Source organism: Atta colombica, unplaced genomic scaffold (assembly GCF_001594045.1).
Source record: "Atta colombica isolate Treedump-2 unplaced genomic scaffold, Acol1.0 scaffold239, whole genome shotgun sequence".
NCBI classification, from domain to species: domain Eukaryota; kingdom Metazoa; phylum Arthropoda; class Insecta; order Hymenoptera; family Formicidae; genus Atta; species Atta colombica.
The window spans coordinates 724,811-741,473 of record NW_017259337.1 but is presented as its reverse complement, the minus strand read 5'-3'; the positions used below and the strand labels follow the sequence as shown (position 1 = coordinate 741,473).

The 16,663-nt window shown below is 30.8% G+C and overlaps 2 protein-coding genes across 3 annotated transcripts in view; both read left to right on the top strand.

Annotated features, from left to right (window-relative positions):
- The window catches only part of LOC108688821 (3-hydroxyisobutyrate dehydrogenase, mitochondrial), a 5,234-nt gene extending 749 nt beyond the window's left edge, over positions 1-4,485 (top strand). Inside the window, exons 2-7 of the mRNA XM_018195284.1 lie at positions 1,329-1,405; positions 1,485-1,663; positions 1,779-1,900; positions 2,106-2,316; positions 2,401-2,527; positions 4,252-4,485. Coding sequence (XP_018050773.1) covers positions 1,329-1,405; positions 1,485-1,663; positions 1,779-1,900; positions 2,106-2,316; positions 2,401-2,527; positions 4,252-4,434 — 899 coding nt within the window. The 3' untranslated portion in view covers positions 4,435-4,485. The remainder of the gene's footprint in view (positions 1-1,328; positions 1,406-1,484; positions 1,664-1,778; positions 1,901-2,105; positions 2,317-2,400; positions 2,528-4,251) is intronic.
- A 1,810-nt stretch (positions 4,486-6,295) lies between these two features.
- LOC108688820 (LIM and SH3 domain protein Lasp) overlaps positions 6,296-16,663 on the top strand; it is a 26,396-nt gene continuing 16,028 nt past the window's right edge. For both annotated transcript variants that reach the window (XM_018195283.1, XM_018195282.1), the window contains exon 1: positions 6,296-6,941. In XM_018195283.1, the coding sequence (XP_018050772.1) occupies positions 6,873-6,941 (69 nt within the window). In that variant the 5' untranslated portion in view covers positions 6,296-6,872. The remainder of the gene's footprint in view (positions 6,942-16,663) is intronic.

The window sequence follows — 16,663 nt, the reverse complement described above, 5'->3', positions numbered from 1 at the left end:
ATGTAAAAATTTATTTATAGAAAATATAATTATAATAAATTTGGGTATTAGCGCCGTACTATGTGCGCGATGAATTTCAATATTATTAAATTATATCTCTTGAAAAAATTCATAAATATTTTATGTTTTCAACTTGAAAGCATTTGACAACCGATAATAATTCCGATAATAAACCGATGATAATTCATAGCTGTGCAACCTTAAACTATCTAATTAACTGTTTTTGGCATTTCCTTAGATATAACAAATTTCTTAAAAATCAAAAGATGTGTATGTGATTTTGTGTCACAATTTAAAAATAAATGATGCTCGATCTAAAATTAGCTTCCTGATTTTTACCTGTGATTTTATATTAATATAATATACGTGGATCATTTGGTAAATTTCCATGAAATACAATCCATTTGATGACACGACACCTCGAAAGATCCACTCTTCGAACTCCTTCAGGCTAAATTTCAGTCAGAAAGGACGCATAGTTCATGTTTGATAATCATTTAAATTTAACCCATGTAATTGCAAATTTCACAGACATTTAATGATCAGAATAAAATTTTAGCATTTAAAATGTCTTAGCATTAGAAATGTTGAAATCCTTATTTAAGATAATAATAATATATGCGTTAGTTCGAGTCTTGTATAGAACCATCGTATACATTCTTTCCGTAACCATAATCATAAGATATATCGTAAGAGTTAGCCAATCATAGTAAAAAATTATCAAAAATTTTTAGCTGATTAGCTAATTCTTATACGATACATCTTACAATTATTGTTGCGAAAAATAAATAAAATGAGACTATCCTTACTACTGCGAAATTATTGATCCCTTTTATACCGTTAGTACGCGTATCAAATTGGTGCGGATTAAATATTTGATACGTCCTTATTTATACTGATTTGTTTCAGAACAGGTCAAGTTAGGTGACCTGATGTCTTCATTATTTTTCAAGATATAAAACCTCTAATTCTAATTTTAATTTGAAAAGCAGTGGTGAATTTTAATATACGATCTAAAACAAACTAAGCATTTATAGCACGCTGAGATTCTTTGATATCATTTGATATGCATACCAGTTAGGTCTGATACTCGTAATTCAGAAGTATCAGACCAAAATAATCCGCCAGCGTTTATACCAAGCACATCAAGTGATTTGATATGGAAATGACACTTAATATGCATATCAAGTGCTCGGTATAAACTATAAGCAATTATAATAATTAAATATAATTAAATGACAATTAAATATAATTTACACATTTATATATAAATTTCTTATTTTCTGCAAAGTAGACATACGTGTTTAACATAACATGTTTGGTCTTAGAAAGATGTTATTCAAAAATCGGATTCATCGGATTGGGTAATATGGGCGGTCACATGGCGAAAAACTTGCTGAAGAAAGTAATAATCAATTTAAATTTAGTGAGTCATCGTCTCTTTCAACTAAATAATTCTCATTAATAAAAGTTTTTTTTCTTAGAATTATAAACTCACTGTATATGACATAAATAATTCGGCGATGACGAATTTAATGGAAGCGGGAGCAAGTTGTGCGTTAAATGTGGCTGAAATATCGAAGGAAGCTGATGTTATCATCTCAATGTTACCTTCAAATCAGCATGTCCTTGATATCTACACTGGCAAGAATGGCGTGCTTAGGTAAAAAAATGAATTTTAGAAGTCAGCACTTTTTTCAAATAGTGATGTCTAAAATTGATTTGTCAAATAAATAAATTGCAATTTATGTTTGGCTAATTTGTATTTTGTTTTTTAGTGCAGCACAAAAGGATGTTCTACTGATCGATAGCAGTACCGTAGATCCATCAGTGTCTCAATTTATTGCCTTGCAGGCTCGTGAACATAATTTGAGATTTATCGATAGTCCTGTTTCGGGAGGTTAGTTTTAACATTCATAAAAAATCTAAAATGTAAATTTAGAATTACAATAGACTTATTAAATATAGATATAAATTATACTCGAATAAATTATCAATAAATTATAAAATAAAGTAAGAATTAAAGTAAGAATTAAAGAATTAAAGAATTAAAGAATTAAGAATTAAAGAATAAAGAATTAAAGAATTGTTTATTAAATTAATAGGCGTAAACGCAGCCAAGGATGGCACTTTGACATTTATGGTAGGCGGCAAGGAAATGGATTTTAATGATGCGAAACCCATTCTTGAAGCTCTGGGATCTAGAATAGTACATTGCGGTGACGTAGGCATGGGACAGGCGGCTAAGCTGTGTAACAATATGTTATTAGCCATCGGTATGATTGGCACGGCTGAAGCATTTAACCTTGGGCAGAGGTAAGAAACAAATAGGATATACGTAATGCATATTTTAATGTCAATTTTTTATGTCAGTAGTTTAATGTACGTGATTTATTTTAGGCTAGGCTTAGATGCTAAGATATTGGCGAACGTTGTAAACTCTAGCACAGGCAGATGCTGGTCTTCTGATCTGTATAATCCAGTTCCGGGAATTCTACCTAATGTTCCTAGTTCGAAGAATTATGAGGTAATTGAGTGCAGAATGTTTTTGCGTGATCCGGCTTTTTTCTTATGTTGCAGATTCACTGAAGCAGAATTCAAGAACCTGAGGAATTAACATAATCGGAAAAGATAAATTAACATTATAACACAAAATTTTCGATTATAAAATTAAAAAATTAAAAAAAATTAGCTTATATGCTTTATTCAGAGAATTCTAACGGACTTTTTATAATAAGTTGTATTAGGACTATCTCATACACTTACGTAACCATAATCGTAAAGCGTACATAAGAATTAGTCAATCACAGTTAAGAACTATCAAAAATGTTCAGCTCTGATCGGCTAATTCTCACGGTTACGTGTATGTGCAGTAATGAAAGTATGTACACTAATCTATTATATCTATAAGCTTTAAGTCTTAAGAGTCGTAAGAAATTGACAATCATGTTCTTATCACATTCGACTGTGTTGGTCAATTCCTTACGGCTTAAAGCAACTTATTGTGGAATGTATGTTACAATTTATTTGAAACAAATAATTTAATAGATATATGTAAGAGGATCTAATCATCTGTTTCATATTCATTCAAATTTATTATCATCCGTAATTAATTTTTTTCTGATTGATATAAATAAATTACATGAATATCGATATCGGTTTTTATATTTAACTTTCTACCGGCAATGTCAAACTTTAAAGGTTCAGTCGATTTTTTGTTTGTAATAATTAAAATATAAATTTTTATGATTATAAAAACTTGTTAAAGTTTAAAAAATTATAAATATATAAGAATTTTTTTCAGATTTTTATATAGTCCAGAACAACATAAAACTACTACATAGAAATTCAAAGACTCAGGTTGCGGACAAAGTGTGAAAATTTCACATTGCCGAAGGAAGATTAAGATTGCCTTACATATATAAATCTTAAGATGTCATATGCATATAAGCCAATCATAGATTGCTATTTGTAGACAGTTCTTATGACCTTTTACAATAAGTCATTAATCATAAATCAGAAGTCAAAAGCTAAAAATTGATCAATCATAATCATCAATTTTTAGCTTTTGATTTCTAATTTATGCTTAATGGCTTATTATAGAGAAAATCTATTATATTTAAGATTGTCTTATATCTTATGTGTCATGAACACAATCAGATAGCCATATTAGCGTCATACTTCACATACTTCTTCAGAACAGTCTTGAAAGAATGTAATAGAAATAACAATAGTAATGTGAAAAATAATTAAAGAGATAATTTTCGTTTTAGAGAAAAACAACTTTGGGAAAATGTTAAAAAAATTGCTCATACAATTATGCATAATTTTATATTTAATTATATTTAAGTAATTTTTTATATTTTTTCAAACTTGATTTTTTCTAAAATAAATAGTATGAAAATTACTCTTTTTACTTATTTCTAATGTTTTCATATTTTATTATTGTTATTTTTATTACTAAAAAGTATTTTTATAAAAGAAAGAAGAATACATGAATATGTATGGACATATTTCATATAAAATTATGTATATACATATTTATACATATTCATTCATGAAAAAATTTTTTACCGGAATTTATATTACATTTTAAGTATAGTATTTTAAGAACGTAAATCTGTGTGTGGCTGTCTGATTTATGATATATCAAGATTGTACCTAAGATGTTATATCATAAATATAACAAATAATTACTATTAAATACTAGTTTTTAGTTTTAAAGTAAATAACAAGTAAATACACATATAGGGCGGTTTCGGCACAACATTGATGGCCAAAGATCTGGGATTGATACAATCCATCGCGACTAGAACGCAAACTGCAATTCCTCTTGGTTCCCTGGCGCATCAGATTTATACAGCGATCATCGCTCAAGGATTCTCAAATAAGGATTTCAGCGTAATCTATCAATTCCTTAAAGGTAAAAATTGATAAAACTTATACTATAAGCCTTATTAAATATTTTTAAATGTATCGACTGAAGCAAACGATTTTTATTTGGTATATTATTTACAAAATATTTGATATATTTGGTATATTTAGTGTATTATTTACAAAAGTTAACGTTTTTTGTTTTTTTTTTATCCAATACACTTTTATATTGTGTGATTACAAACATACTTAAATATACTGCATTATTCGTCCGTGTTCTGTAATCTATAGAGGGCACTAGTCGATAGACAATGTGATCTATTCTGTAGTATTAACTGATACTCGTTTTTATCATTGTGTACCAATTATTAATTTTAATTTCAGTTCAACTTTCTCTTCATTTTTTAATTCTTAGAACTAGAAAAGATAAAAAATTAATTGAACTGAGATTAAAATTAAACTACACTGCAAAAACCTGTTTTATATGTAATTTTTTAAATATGTCAGAAAACATAGAAGCAAAGCACAATTTAAAAAGATAATATTACGCTGTTTAATATAACAGATATTTAAATTTAAGGTTATTTTTTTATTTATATTTCTTACAGAGATAACGTCTGTAAACTGTAACTTTTTTAATGAGTTTTGATAGAATACATTTAAAAATTAGATAGAATAAAATTAGAATTAAAATAAAAATCTATGTAAAAATTAAAATAAAATTAGTTTTGTGATTTCAAGAATAAATCAAATATAAGTAAATTACTTGTATAAACCTCTGTAGTTGTTAATGTATAAATAATATATTTATAATGTGACATAATTCGCAAACAATTAAAATGTATTTACCGACAGTTAACTGCAACTTTTTGATTCAAGTTTTAGCTCTTCGACGCGAAAGTTAAGTACAAACTACTAAAATTTGTATTTTAAAAGTATTTTAAAATTATTTTTTTGTGAAATAAATAGAATAAAATCTCAAAAATAAATTTTTTTTATATTATATTATTTTTTATATTTTTAATATTATTTTCTATATATTTTTTTTATTATTCTTATTAATTTATAGGTGTATTTATAAATCGATATGTTAGAACGCTATATTATCGACGTCCTCGTAGATCTAACAGTTCATTACACTGCAGTTTTATAATGTACGTCGTGAGCAACAATAATTATTTATTATACAATTTATTTTTTACTTATTGAACAATTGTATCATATATGCGGTGTGCCCATTAATGAGAATAAATTACATAAATTCGTAAAATGAAGATATTTAACATCGCTAATGTTGACTAGCGTAGTACGCGTATCTATTTAACTTTATATTACATTTATTACAGCTTATTTCTTTTATACGGTAAAATATTTTTAAGATTAATAACGTTAATTAAAATAATCAAAAATTATTTATATAACTATCAGATATCTAATATTATTAACGTACGCGTATTAATTGTTACTTTCTCATATTTAATATTAATTATTAGTACAATCTTTCTGAAACATTAATTTTTTCAATAAGTGTATAAACGAACATTTTATGCTGTCTAGGGAATATGGAGAAAAGAATATTTTATACTTTTAAAAGTTCTTCTTTCTTTATCGCTTTGGTGTTCTTCAGGATTACATTTTCGGTGTAAATCTCGCCAAAATTAACATAATTTTTGCTTCTTCCTGCGCTTGAATAGAATCAGTATTATATACAAAAATAGAAGAATAATAGAATTTTTTTCGATTATAAAATTTTCTCAATTATGTAGCGGTTCTAAGTCGCGCTCGCGCGATTCGTCAATCGCACGTGACAGGATTGTATCACGTGACACACGCGTTCGCGGCGAGTCATCGCATTGACTAGCGTAGTTTGTCCTACCATCGGTGTATTTGACGGCTCTTTTTTGTGATTAGACGAGGACGAGAGGGCAGTGCGGTTCGGTGCGATTGCGGTGAGTTCGGGGATTTACTCGCTGCCGTTTCCGTGAGTCTCGCACAAGTTAGGAGAAGATAGATAGAGAGAGGGAGAGAGAACGAGGCAGGGACGCAGAACGGGACGCGAACAAGAGTCCAACGTCGTCCAACGTCGCCACTCGCCAGTCACGGAAAGATATACGGATTGGAGTCATCGGTGGTTAGTTTTTCCCGCCGGATTTCGCGAGCGAACTGGCGCCAGCAGCTGTCCGAGGCAAGTCGTCCAGCAACGACGACGCGACGGTCGGTCGAATGTGTCGCTAGTAGTGTATATACGTCACGCACGTGTAGTACCAAGATCCGTCGTCTCTCTAGTGTGTGCGTACATGCAAGCGTGCGTGCGTGCGTCGTGTGTCGTGCGTGCGTGCGTGCGTGCTCTTAATCCGGTGTCTCGAAAAAACGTAAGTAAAGTAACGCCAAGACCGCGTGCAGATCAGTAAGCCTGCGTGAGTGACGGTGCGAACGCGGAGGCGAGAAGAGGATAGCGGCGGCAGAGGACCGTAGCCGAGAAGGAAGAGGAGATAAAGATGAGCAAGACGTGCGCCCGATGCGAGAAGACGGTCTATCCGATCGAGGAGCTCAAGTGTCTCGACAAGGTACGTAGAGTTTGCTCGGTTATTTTTCGTCCGTTTGGAGTAACTAGCGAGTACTTCTCGATAATTCGAGAAAATCCTCATCCTGGGAGGAATTAAAATTCTTTTCGAATTTTCTCAGCTCTGAAAGGAGTGCCGCTCTCCAGGAGAGAGCGGGAGAGATGTACCGTTCTCGTTCGGCCCCATTGAGTAGGGCTCGGCCCAGTGGCGGCCTTCGCGTCGTTGCCAATCGATGGCCTTCCTTGTCGTGCGTGCGTGCATGCGTGCGTGAGTGAGTGCGTGCGTGCGTGCGTGAGTGCGTGCGTGATGCACGCGTGTTTAACGTCGTGGAACGATCCACAAACGGAGTTGTCTATTTGTTGCGCTTCGATATTCAGTTCAGTTTCATTCAGTTTTAATTAAAACTCTAAACTACAACTAAAAATAAAGAAATATATACATATACGTATAATAGCTTTAAAGAAAATTGAATAAAATTGGAAAGAACTCGAGAAATCCACTTGTTGCATACGCCGTTTCTCGCAACGGATGAAGTCGCTTGATGCATAAAAGGCTGCGAGATGTAGTTCCCCACCATGTCACAAGGATGCGAAGAATATTCTGGTACATTGCAGTGAATTCTGTTAGATGCACTTGTACGCTTTAAAAGCTGTTATTAACCGTTACAAAAATATAAATTCGTGTTTGTTTTTAATTCAAATCGAATAATATCTAAATACAATACAAATGGCAATGATATATGGTAATGATAATGTTAAATATGTTAAACATGGATAAGACAATTATACATATTTTGAGCAACTTTTAAAAGTGTGATAAATAAAGAAATAAAAACGAGAAAATAAAGTAAAATGTTAAATTTTTTTTATCACATTTAAGCCCGATTTTTTCTTATCTGGTTAATTTATAGTTTTGATTCAACCTTACTTGATGATAAAAATTGTTTTCTTCAACTATTAATCACTAATGGTTTTGTAGTGATATCTTTGAAAGTGATTTACAAAACACCACTAGTTTAATCATTAACCATAGCTAGAAAAATACATTTTTTTATTATCAAATTATGTCCAACCACAAGTTAAGCAAACCAGACCTTGAATGTAATGCTCTAAAAGAGCTGTTAAATCGTTACAAAAACATAAATAAAATAAGATGATTATTTTGTAATTTAGACGAATAAATAATATTTAAATACGATACAATCAAATGGTAATGAGAATATCGTAATGATAATGTCAAATTTTATGCTAAATATGGATATGACATAGTTATTTTGAGCGATTTAATAGCCAACAATTGATAGCTTTTACTTAAGAATGAGTCTTTGATTGCCTAAAATAAATTAGACAAAATAAATCTCAAAATTATGTTCTCGTTAAACGTATTTTAGCGCATAATAACGTTTCAACGTGATTGTTTGCGAGGATTTTCTTTTCCGATCGTTGTAGGATTTGTATGCTCGCTTACGGCATACAACGGGTATGCAGCGTTTTTCGAGATATGCAGAAACGGAGTGGGAGTACATGGCAGGATGTACCGTTCGCGAACCGATTGCAATGGTTCAACTGAACGTTATAACTGGTATCTATAAATGTAGATTGCGGAAGACCTAACATAGTTGCACAGTTTTGCTCTTTAGCGTAGTTCACGAAAAAGTAAATGCAAATACGACAATTTTAGAGGAAATAATAACAAAAAAAGAGAAAGAGTAAAAAATTAAATGGCATTTTAATTGTCTTTTTTATTTTATTTTATTTATATATTTTGTATAAAAGACGTTTAACAAGGACGTAATTTTGAGATTTATTTTGTCTAATTTACTTTGGGCAATCAAAGACTCATTCTTAAATAAAAGCTATCAATTGGTGGCTGTTAAGTCGCTCAAAATAATGTCATATTTTGTGTTAAATATTTTCGATTAAATATTTTCAGAATATTTGTCAAAAGTAGTTACATGCCAATATGTAAGATAAGACATGATGTTTGTGAGATTATTGGTGGAAACTTTACCTATTATCTATGTACAACTATGTATAATTATGTATGACAGTATTCGATTATGTATCTATACAAATTATATGCATATACAAAGTACATTGACTATTCTTCTAGCCATTCTTAGGCAACAAGATGTTCTCGTTCTCGTTTAGCTTCACTCGTTTCTACGAATTCTTTCGGCTTCATTTAAAACAAATTTTGTTGAAACTTATTTCATTTTAATTTCGCTGTTTAAACGGAATGTAGCAAATACTCTCTTGCTTCGTTCACTATGTATACCAACTTCCGCATTTGTGCAGGATAAACCTTGAAATGATTCGGATTTATAACTTTTGTTCAAAATTGTGAACGGAGCGCGAATTCTTGCGAGTGTTTTTATAAAAGACCATGGCGTGCAACTCCCATTTACTTCCATTCGTTGTGCTAATTTATTCGACTTTATTCGCACGAGAGACTAGAGTCTGAAATTAGTTAGTCAATTATAAAAATTTTATTTCCATCTTAGGCTGTTCTGATATTATTTTAGCATTTTGAAGTACATATATATCAAATTTATATAAATAATTTCTTTTATTTTCAACTAATTAGTATTAAAAAGATTTAAATGAGAGAAATTATATATTGTAATTAATAATTTAACTGTAGAGTTGAAGAATTAATCAATTATTCCTATTATACAAACTTAAATCTATTATTAGGTCGTGAATACATAGAATTGTTTTTACAACGGGAAAGAATTATTATTTTATGTACAATTAATGTGGCTTTAGTGTCTGGTTTTTTTCTCGCGTTGTCAAGGTGTCAAGAAGATTGGCACACCATTATAGCACACCAAAACTTTTTCTGAGACAGATTACAGGATGTACCGTTCTCGTTTAGTTCCGCTCGCTGAGCCGTTTTCAATTCCATTTGCTGTGATATTTCTCGTCTCGTTTATTCTTACGTTGAATGACCGATACTAAGCATGATCTCTTTCTGCATATAGAGAGACGAAAAGAAAGAGAGGAGGATAGGGAGAGAGAGAGAGAGAGAGAGAGGGAGACTGACCTCTCTAGTCATTTTTGCTCCGAATCTTCTTTTCATAAACGTAGATGAGCTTTACATTAAAAAATTTGTTTATCGTGCTGCATTAGAAATAAACTTTGAAGCCAAGTGCGCGAACTTCGGAATCTTGCGTATTTACTGCGAATTCTTCATAAAATTAAATGTTTTGTCATAAATTGTATATTACGTCTTACTCTGAGAAGGAATTTGAATATTAATTAATTTTGTTAGCTTTTTCTTATCAATTACGACGTATCTCGTCCGGATGCTTATATATAAATATATAAATACGTTATTTTCTGTTTTATTCAAACCCTGATGAGATTGAGATTCACAAGCTTCTACTAAAATTTCAATTTTGCTTTGTAAAAGGAGTGCAGTTTTATAATAAAAGTTTTATTATATAATAAGCAATTATGATTCTTTTGACTTAATGAGATACGTATTATGTAAAAGTATAAATATATACGTGTATGTGGTGTGCTTAAAAAATATCTTATCTAATTTAATACTGGAGGATAAATAAAACTCGTTGGGCGAGTTAACAGCATTTTTTAATCGCGTGGGCGGCATTCCCCGCCAGAAAACGAGCTTCAGACGTTCGAGAAGAGGTCGAGGAAGTCAGGATCCTAAATTTGGATGTGTATCGTGCCGCATGATCGCCACGTTGGTTTTCTAAATCCTCTCGCGCGTTGCGTGTGTCTACTGCACGATCCATCCATTTTTGGTATCTCCCGCAAAGAGAATGAAAGCAGCCTTTTTGTCGCAACGTGACTCACAATGGTAAAATAAGAAATATAATTACCAATAATAAATACTAATCTCTCTTTATTCTTTTTACTTAGAAATTACATTATTAAATTCTATCGGTTTTCAATAAATTATTCGAACGCGCTTTTTCTATTTTTAATTTATTTTCTTTTTATTTTAGTTTAATTAGCGAGGCAAATTTAGTAATTAATACTTGTCTTAATTATTTCATGTATTACTTAAGACAAAAAAAAAACAGCATATTATGAAAAGTAATTAATAGATAACTTTTTATTCTTACTTAGAACACTTGTAAATTACGGTACGGTTTATGCACTTTTTACGTGCAGATCGTTGTTTACGCCCGAGTTTACGCCTATTTCCACTGCGTGTTCGCGATGTCTCATGAAATTGCGGTTGCAGCTGTTTCTCTTTCTTTGGAGAAACAGAGAAGGAAAGCGAGATGAAAGAAATGAAAGAGCGGCGCAATACGAGGAAGAATTGAGACGAGACATAACGTTACACGGTCAACAGACCGAAGTGCACAAGGGAAAATTAAAGAGAAGGAAATTAATGAAGGAAAAGTCAGTTTCTTCCTCACGATGGATTCTTTTTTCTGCAAGCAATGCTTTTTGATTTATTTCTTTTTCTTTTTGTGTTATTTTCTAATGATCTAATCAAATGTAATCCAATCAATCAAACCTAATTGATATCTTTTTATTCGTAATTTTAATATTTCGCTTACTTCTTAGATATTTATTTAAGAAGCATTGTTTTTTATCGCGTGCATGCTTACAGTAAATTTTTAACATCTCATTTACTTTTACAGTAGATATTTATATACAATATTTTTATATGCTTGTATATTTTTTATAATTATTATAAGCGATAGTGATATTGCAAAATGTTTATCAATATTTTTGAAAGTAGGTGATAAAGTAAGTATGAGAGATATTAAATAAGTAAAAAAGATACAAATACTTAAAGATACTTAAATTTATTCTGTTTCTTAAATAATTTTTTCGTCTTTTTTATATCCATTCTATGCAGCATGCGCGATCTAAATTATATGGATATCAGTAATGATTATGAATTTCCTAAATGGAGAGCAGCTATTTGAGAGTCTCCCCTCTCATCTCTCGTGCCTAATAGGAACTTTTATTTGTAAATAGCTTTATTATTTTATTTGTAAACAGCTTTATTATTTTATAGTATGAGTATCTCATATTGCTTCCATATCTTTTCATTATTAGATATTTTCTGAAAAAATATATTTTCTTAAGAAAGAAAAAATTGGGAATTCAAAAATTTCCTTTGACACGTTTATTTCGACTATTATAAACCACGATTGTTTCATTATCACGACGTATTACTTTTTATAATTATATTTTTAAAATCTAAAACTCGAAATATTATTTATTCCATATATAGATTTTAATTGTATAATTAAAAATAAATATACAAATAAATATATATACTGTGTGCAACATCATATTATAAGATTTGTACGATATGACTGTATCATTTCTATATAAATGAATTGATTTCGCTTGATTTTTAATAATCTTTATAGGAAAGATTTTCATTCATGAATATGAGGACGATAATATTGTTTACGAAACTTTATATACGCGTGTATGCAATAATCGACCTGCAGCAAAATTGTAACGAATTACGAGCTACCCGTTGCGTGGGCTGCGCGCGCGCAATCACAACAGGTGGGAGGGAGTCGATCTCGACCTGTTGCTCTCTGTTAGTCGAGAAATTCGATTTGAAGAATTCGTGGCAGAATGCCAATGTCGTACAGATAAGATAACATTTATGTACCCACCTTTACACAGAATATAAATATTAAACACATTACTTTAAATACGAATATTTTTCGCAAAAAGTTTATTACAGTTTTTTAAGATTAATTTGGGAAATTTGGGGGGATTATTAATATTTCAGATTGATTGCGTTGAAAGTCCGGCAATCGGCACGCAGTTATCATTTTTGAAATTAATTCATTTATGTAAATATATATAATAGTTTAACATCTTAACATTCAGACCGTATAGTCAACTCCGTATTTAAAGTAATGTATGTTTATGTATAGTCAGCTCCGTATTTAAAGTAATGTATGTTTACGTTTAACATAAACAGTCTTGTTTCCAATCTTATTGTTTATAAATATTAAACACCGATAAATATTTACATCGACATATAAAATTCTCAAACGTATTTCAAACTATTTACAATTTTATCTTTATTGCGCAAGTTTTGGAAGTTAATCAATTCAGTTAATCATTTCAGTTATAATGCTCTTTGCATTCAGTTGATCGCAATCCGATTAAATGACTTCTCACTTTTCTGGACCCATTGCTTTTCAGTCATTAAATATTCCTGCTATTCCAACGATGCGGCGCGGCATCCGGTTGTTTCCCACCGTTGATTGCGAAGGCGTGAGTATAGCGATTACATAGGAGGTACACATACCGTACGCGATTCTTTAAACACGCGGGAAAAATGGGGCTATTCTTAACGTTTAATAGTTCTTTTTTTTTTGCGGCTTACCCACAGATAAATCAATGCTAATCTATATTACCATCATGATATAGAATAGAATCATCGGAAATTGCACTGATACGAGAAGAACCTGAGACAATTTAACAATAATCTCGTTCATTATAAGTGCGATAACTTTGGTAATGAATTCTAATTAAACAGATAAAACATATACCTATCACATCTAATGACTTGATAACCCGCTTGAGTGCTTCATATTAGGAATTATACGACGATAATAAATAATATCTCAACATTTTGTTTTTTCTTTAAATAACAAATTTTTATAATAATATATTTTTTCTAAAATAAATTATTCTAATTTATGACCAATCATATAAAATACATTATATTTGTTAAATTGATTTAAGATGAAAGGCATATTTCAATAATTTTGTTATATAATTTTGCTATAATAATTTTAATAAATTCTTTATTAACAGATATTCTTAGCATTTTTTTACCAATTGAATATTTAAAATATTTAAAATATTTCTATTGGGTTTAATATTCAATAAAGCGTAATTTACATCGTGCTCGTCATGTAACGTTCAATATTCAACTCGTTAGAAAGGCACACGAGATTAGTTGTCATTGTTCCACCGATTGCCACTTACTCGACAATTCACCACGTAGCCGAACTTTCACTTTTGACGATAGTCGAATCGATTTAAACGCCATTCTTCCTTTTCGACGAAAATGTATTTCCGCGCTGTTGATGTAATCCTTTCTTTTTAATGAATCTTTAATTATAATGAATTTTATTCAACAACTCATGATTTGCTTGGTTTCTTAGTAATTGCTATAAATATTTAACAACGATATTTTATGTAAAAAAAATAAGAGCAGAATATCTTTCAGGAATAAATTGCTTGTGTAATTATATCTATTTTTTTTATATATATATAATGAGTAGTGAGTGTTGTTTGGCGGCAAACAAATCACTGATTCTATCTTATCGTAAGTCATCAACGATAAAGAGTAATGTAACAGAGCACTCGAGTGCGATCAAATTATCGGGTTCTTAAGTTTTATGCGTATCGGAGCATTAAATCGCTTTTCACCTAAGCGCATAATTAAGGTCATATTCCAAAGCGCCGTCGCACGCGCACGAAACGTTAAACATACTCAAGATGTATAAGCGATTTTGCCGCACGCTGACCGTTCTCTTCTTAATCCAGGACACTGTATATACAGCAACTATAAATAAGATATCTTACGAAACAAGAGTCTTACACAGTTAAAAACATTCCGAAATCAGGCGAAAGTGCTTGATTAAGAAAACCGTATAAACCGTTCTACAGTGTAATTCTCCCTACGCAGATTTCTTATCAGAATTTGTGTGCAGTCGAACAATTCTGTACATTATAATCTTGCAAATTAAAAGGAAACCCATATACATACTCTCTAAATCAGAATCAGTGGATAGTCACTAATTACCAAGCATACTTTGCACTGATAATCAATGAAGTTCAATTAAAAAAGGAAAAATGTTTGAGTATAACTAAAATACTGATATTTACACATTAATCTTTCAATATCATATTCATTGAATTTAAGCTAAAACAAGATCTACAAGGTAGATCACACAATAAAGATTAGCTAGGTTAGGGATCTTATATTTAATTCACTGAATACTAGTGGCATACTTTGCACTGATATCAGTGATTATCCACTGATTCAAATTTAGAGAGTTTGCAACACACGATAATGTACAAAATTTCATTCTTTATTCATAAAATTTCATTTTTATTATAATAGAAATTAGAATTATTTTGTGTGCAATCTGAAATGCGTTTTTGTAAACTTTAATTTATCTTCATATCTATTTGCTTCTCTTATATGATTAACTTTAGTACTGCGATTTTTTTCTAGACTGTATAAAGCCTTAAGTCCGCAATAGAGAAATCCGAGATCTTGACTGAAGTAAAAATTGACCAACTGACACATTGATTATGTGACTGATGTTAGATAGTTCAAATGTAATGTTTGTTAATTCTTTCTCTGTCCGAAATCCCGAACTGATTTCTAGCTTCGCGGACATAAGGCTTTAGACTTCGTTGCAACATATTTAACATGAACGGTAAAATATGAGATCAATTTCTAACCAGAGGCATACATGTCTATCTAACAATACAGTTGTGTTTCTTACAGCATGTATGTGTATTTTGTCGATCATACGATATACATAAATAAGGTGTCGTTGCATTCATTATTAGCCGCATTCCGACATTGTCTCGTGAATTGACATTGGTGACCTCGCCGTCTAGAAATCGAAACGTGCCGCACTTTAAAAAAGAAGAAAAGATTCCGCACCGACAATGTTTTATTTAACATGTCTGTTCGCTGACGTTTTACGGAATTCAGAGCGAAAGTGTTCGACAAAATTCTTCGCGACATTTCGACCTTCAAATATATAATTAAAATCGTGCTTTTATTTACCGCCTTGATTTATCTTTTTATTCCAGCTAAAATAAGTGCTGATAACGCGAAATTATTATTAGTCACAATTGAGATTTTGTAAAAAAAAATTATTTTTATGTTGATATTTGTTAATAAAAAAAAATATGATTTTCTTTTTAAAATACTTTTTCAAGAAATTATTTATAATTATAATTTTTTTTTAGTACACATGAAGATTATTTTAAGATTACTTTAAAAGCTCATAAGATTGTTTTATGGATCTGCTTTCTTTTGTCCCTGCAACTATTTTCTAACATATGTGGCTTTCGAAAGAATCGTTAAAACACATTGTGGTGTGTCTTCAGTTTCTTGCTTGCAATGTTATTTTGTAACGAAGGAAGTCTTATGAGAACATTGTGCGCTATTGTAGCGATTGTAAACGTAGAAGAGAATAGTTAATGAGCGTATTTCTCAAAGTAACTCCTCTTTGAAATATATTTAAAAAATTCTTGAAATGTATCTATATAATATTTTTGCATTCAACATCTAATCTATTTTTTGTTGTTGCACTAAAAGATATTTAATAATTTAAAAGTTATTAGTTCTTTCGTTCTCCAACATAGGATGTAATAAATAAATTGCACAGTTGATTCATTTCACAGTAATGAGTCATCTCGTGTTCGAGACTATCAAGATCAGGCTGTCATCGACTGCGTTCTCTAGCGATCTGTAACCTTTGTCGATTCCTGAGAACGGCCTTGTCGATTGCCGAGGGTCTCGATACCACTGTGACCTTCGATTGTATAGATTAACCTAATATATGGCTTGATGCGATGAATAAAGCCGTACGTGTGCGTCCAGTTGGTTAGCTTCTTATTCCAGATAATTAAATCCATATTTCTACAAAAAAGAGAAATTGCCTTATTTTATTTTTTTATAACAAAGCTTTATGTTTAAATTTAGCAACTAAGGATAAATTTGAA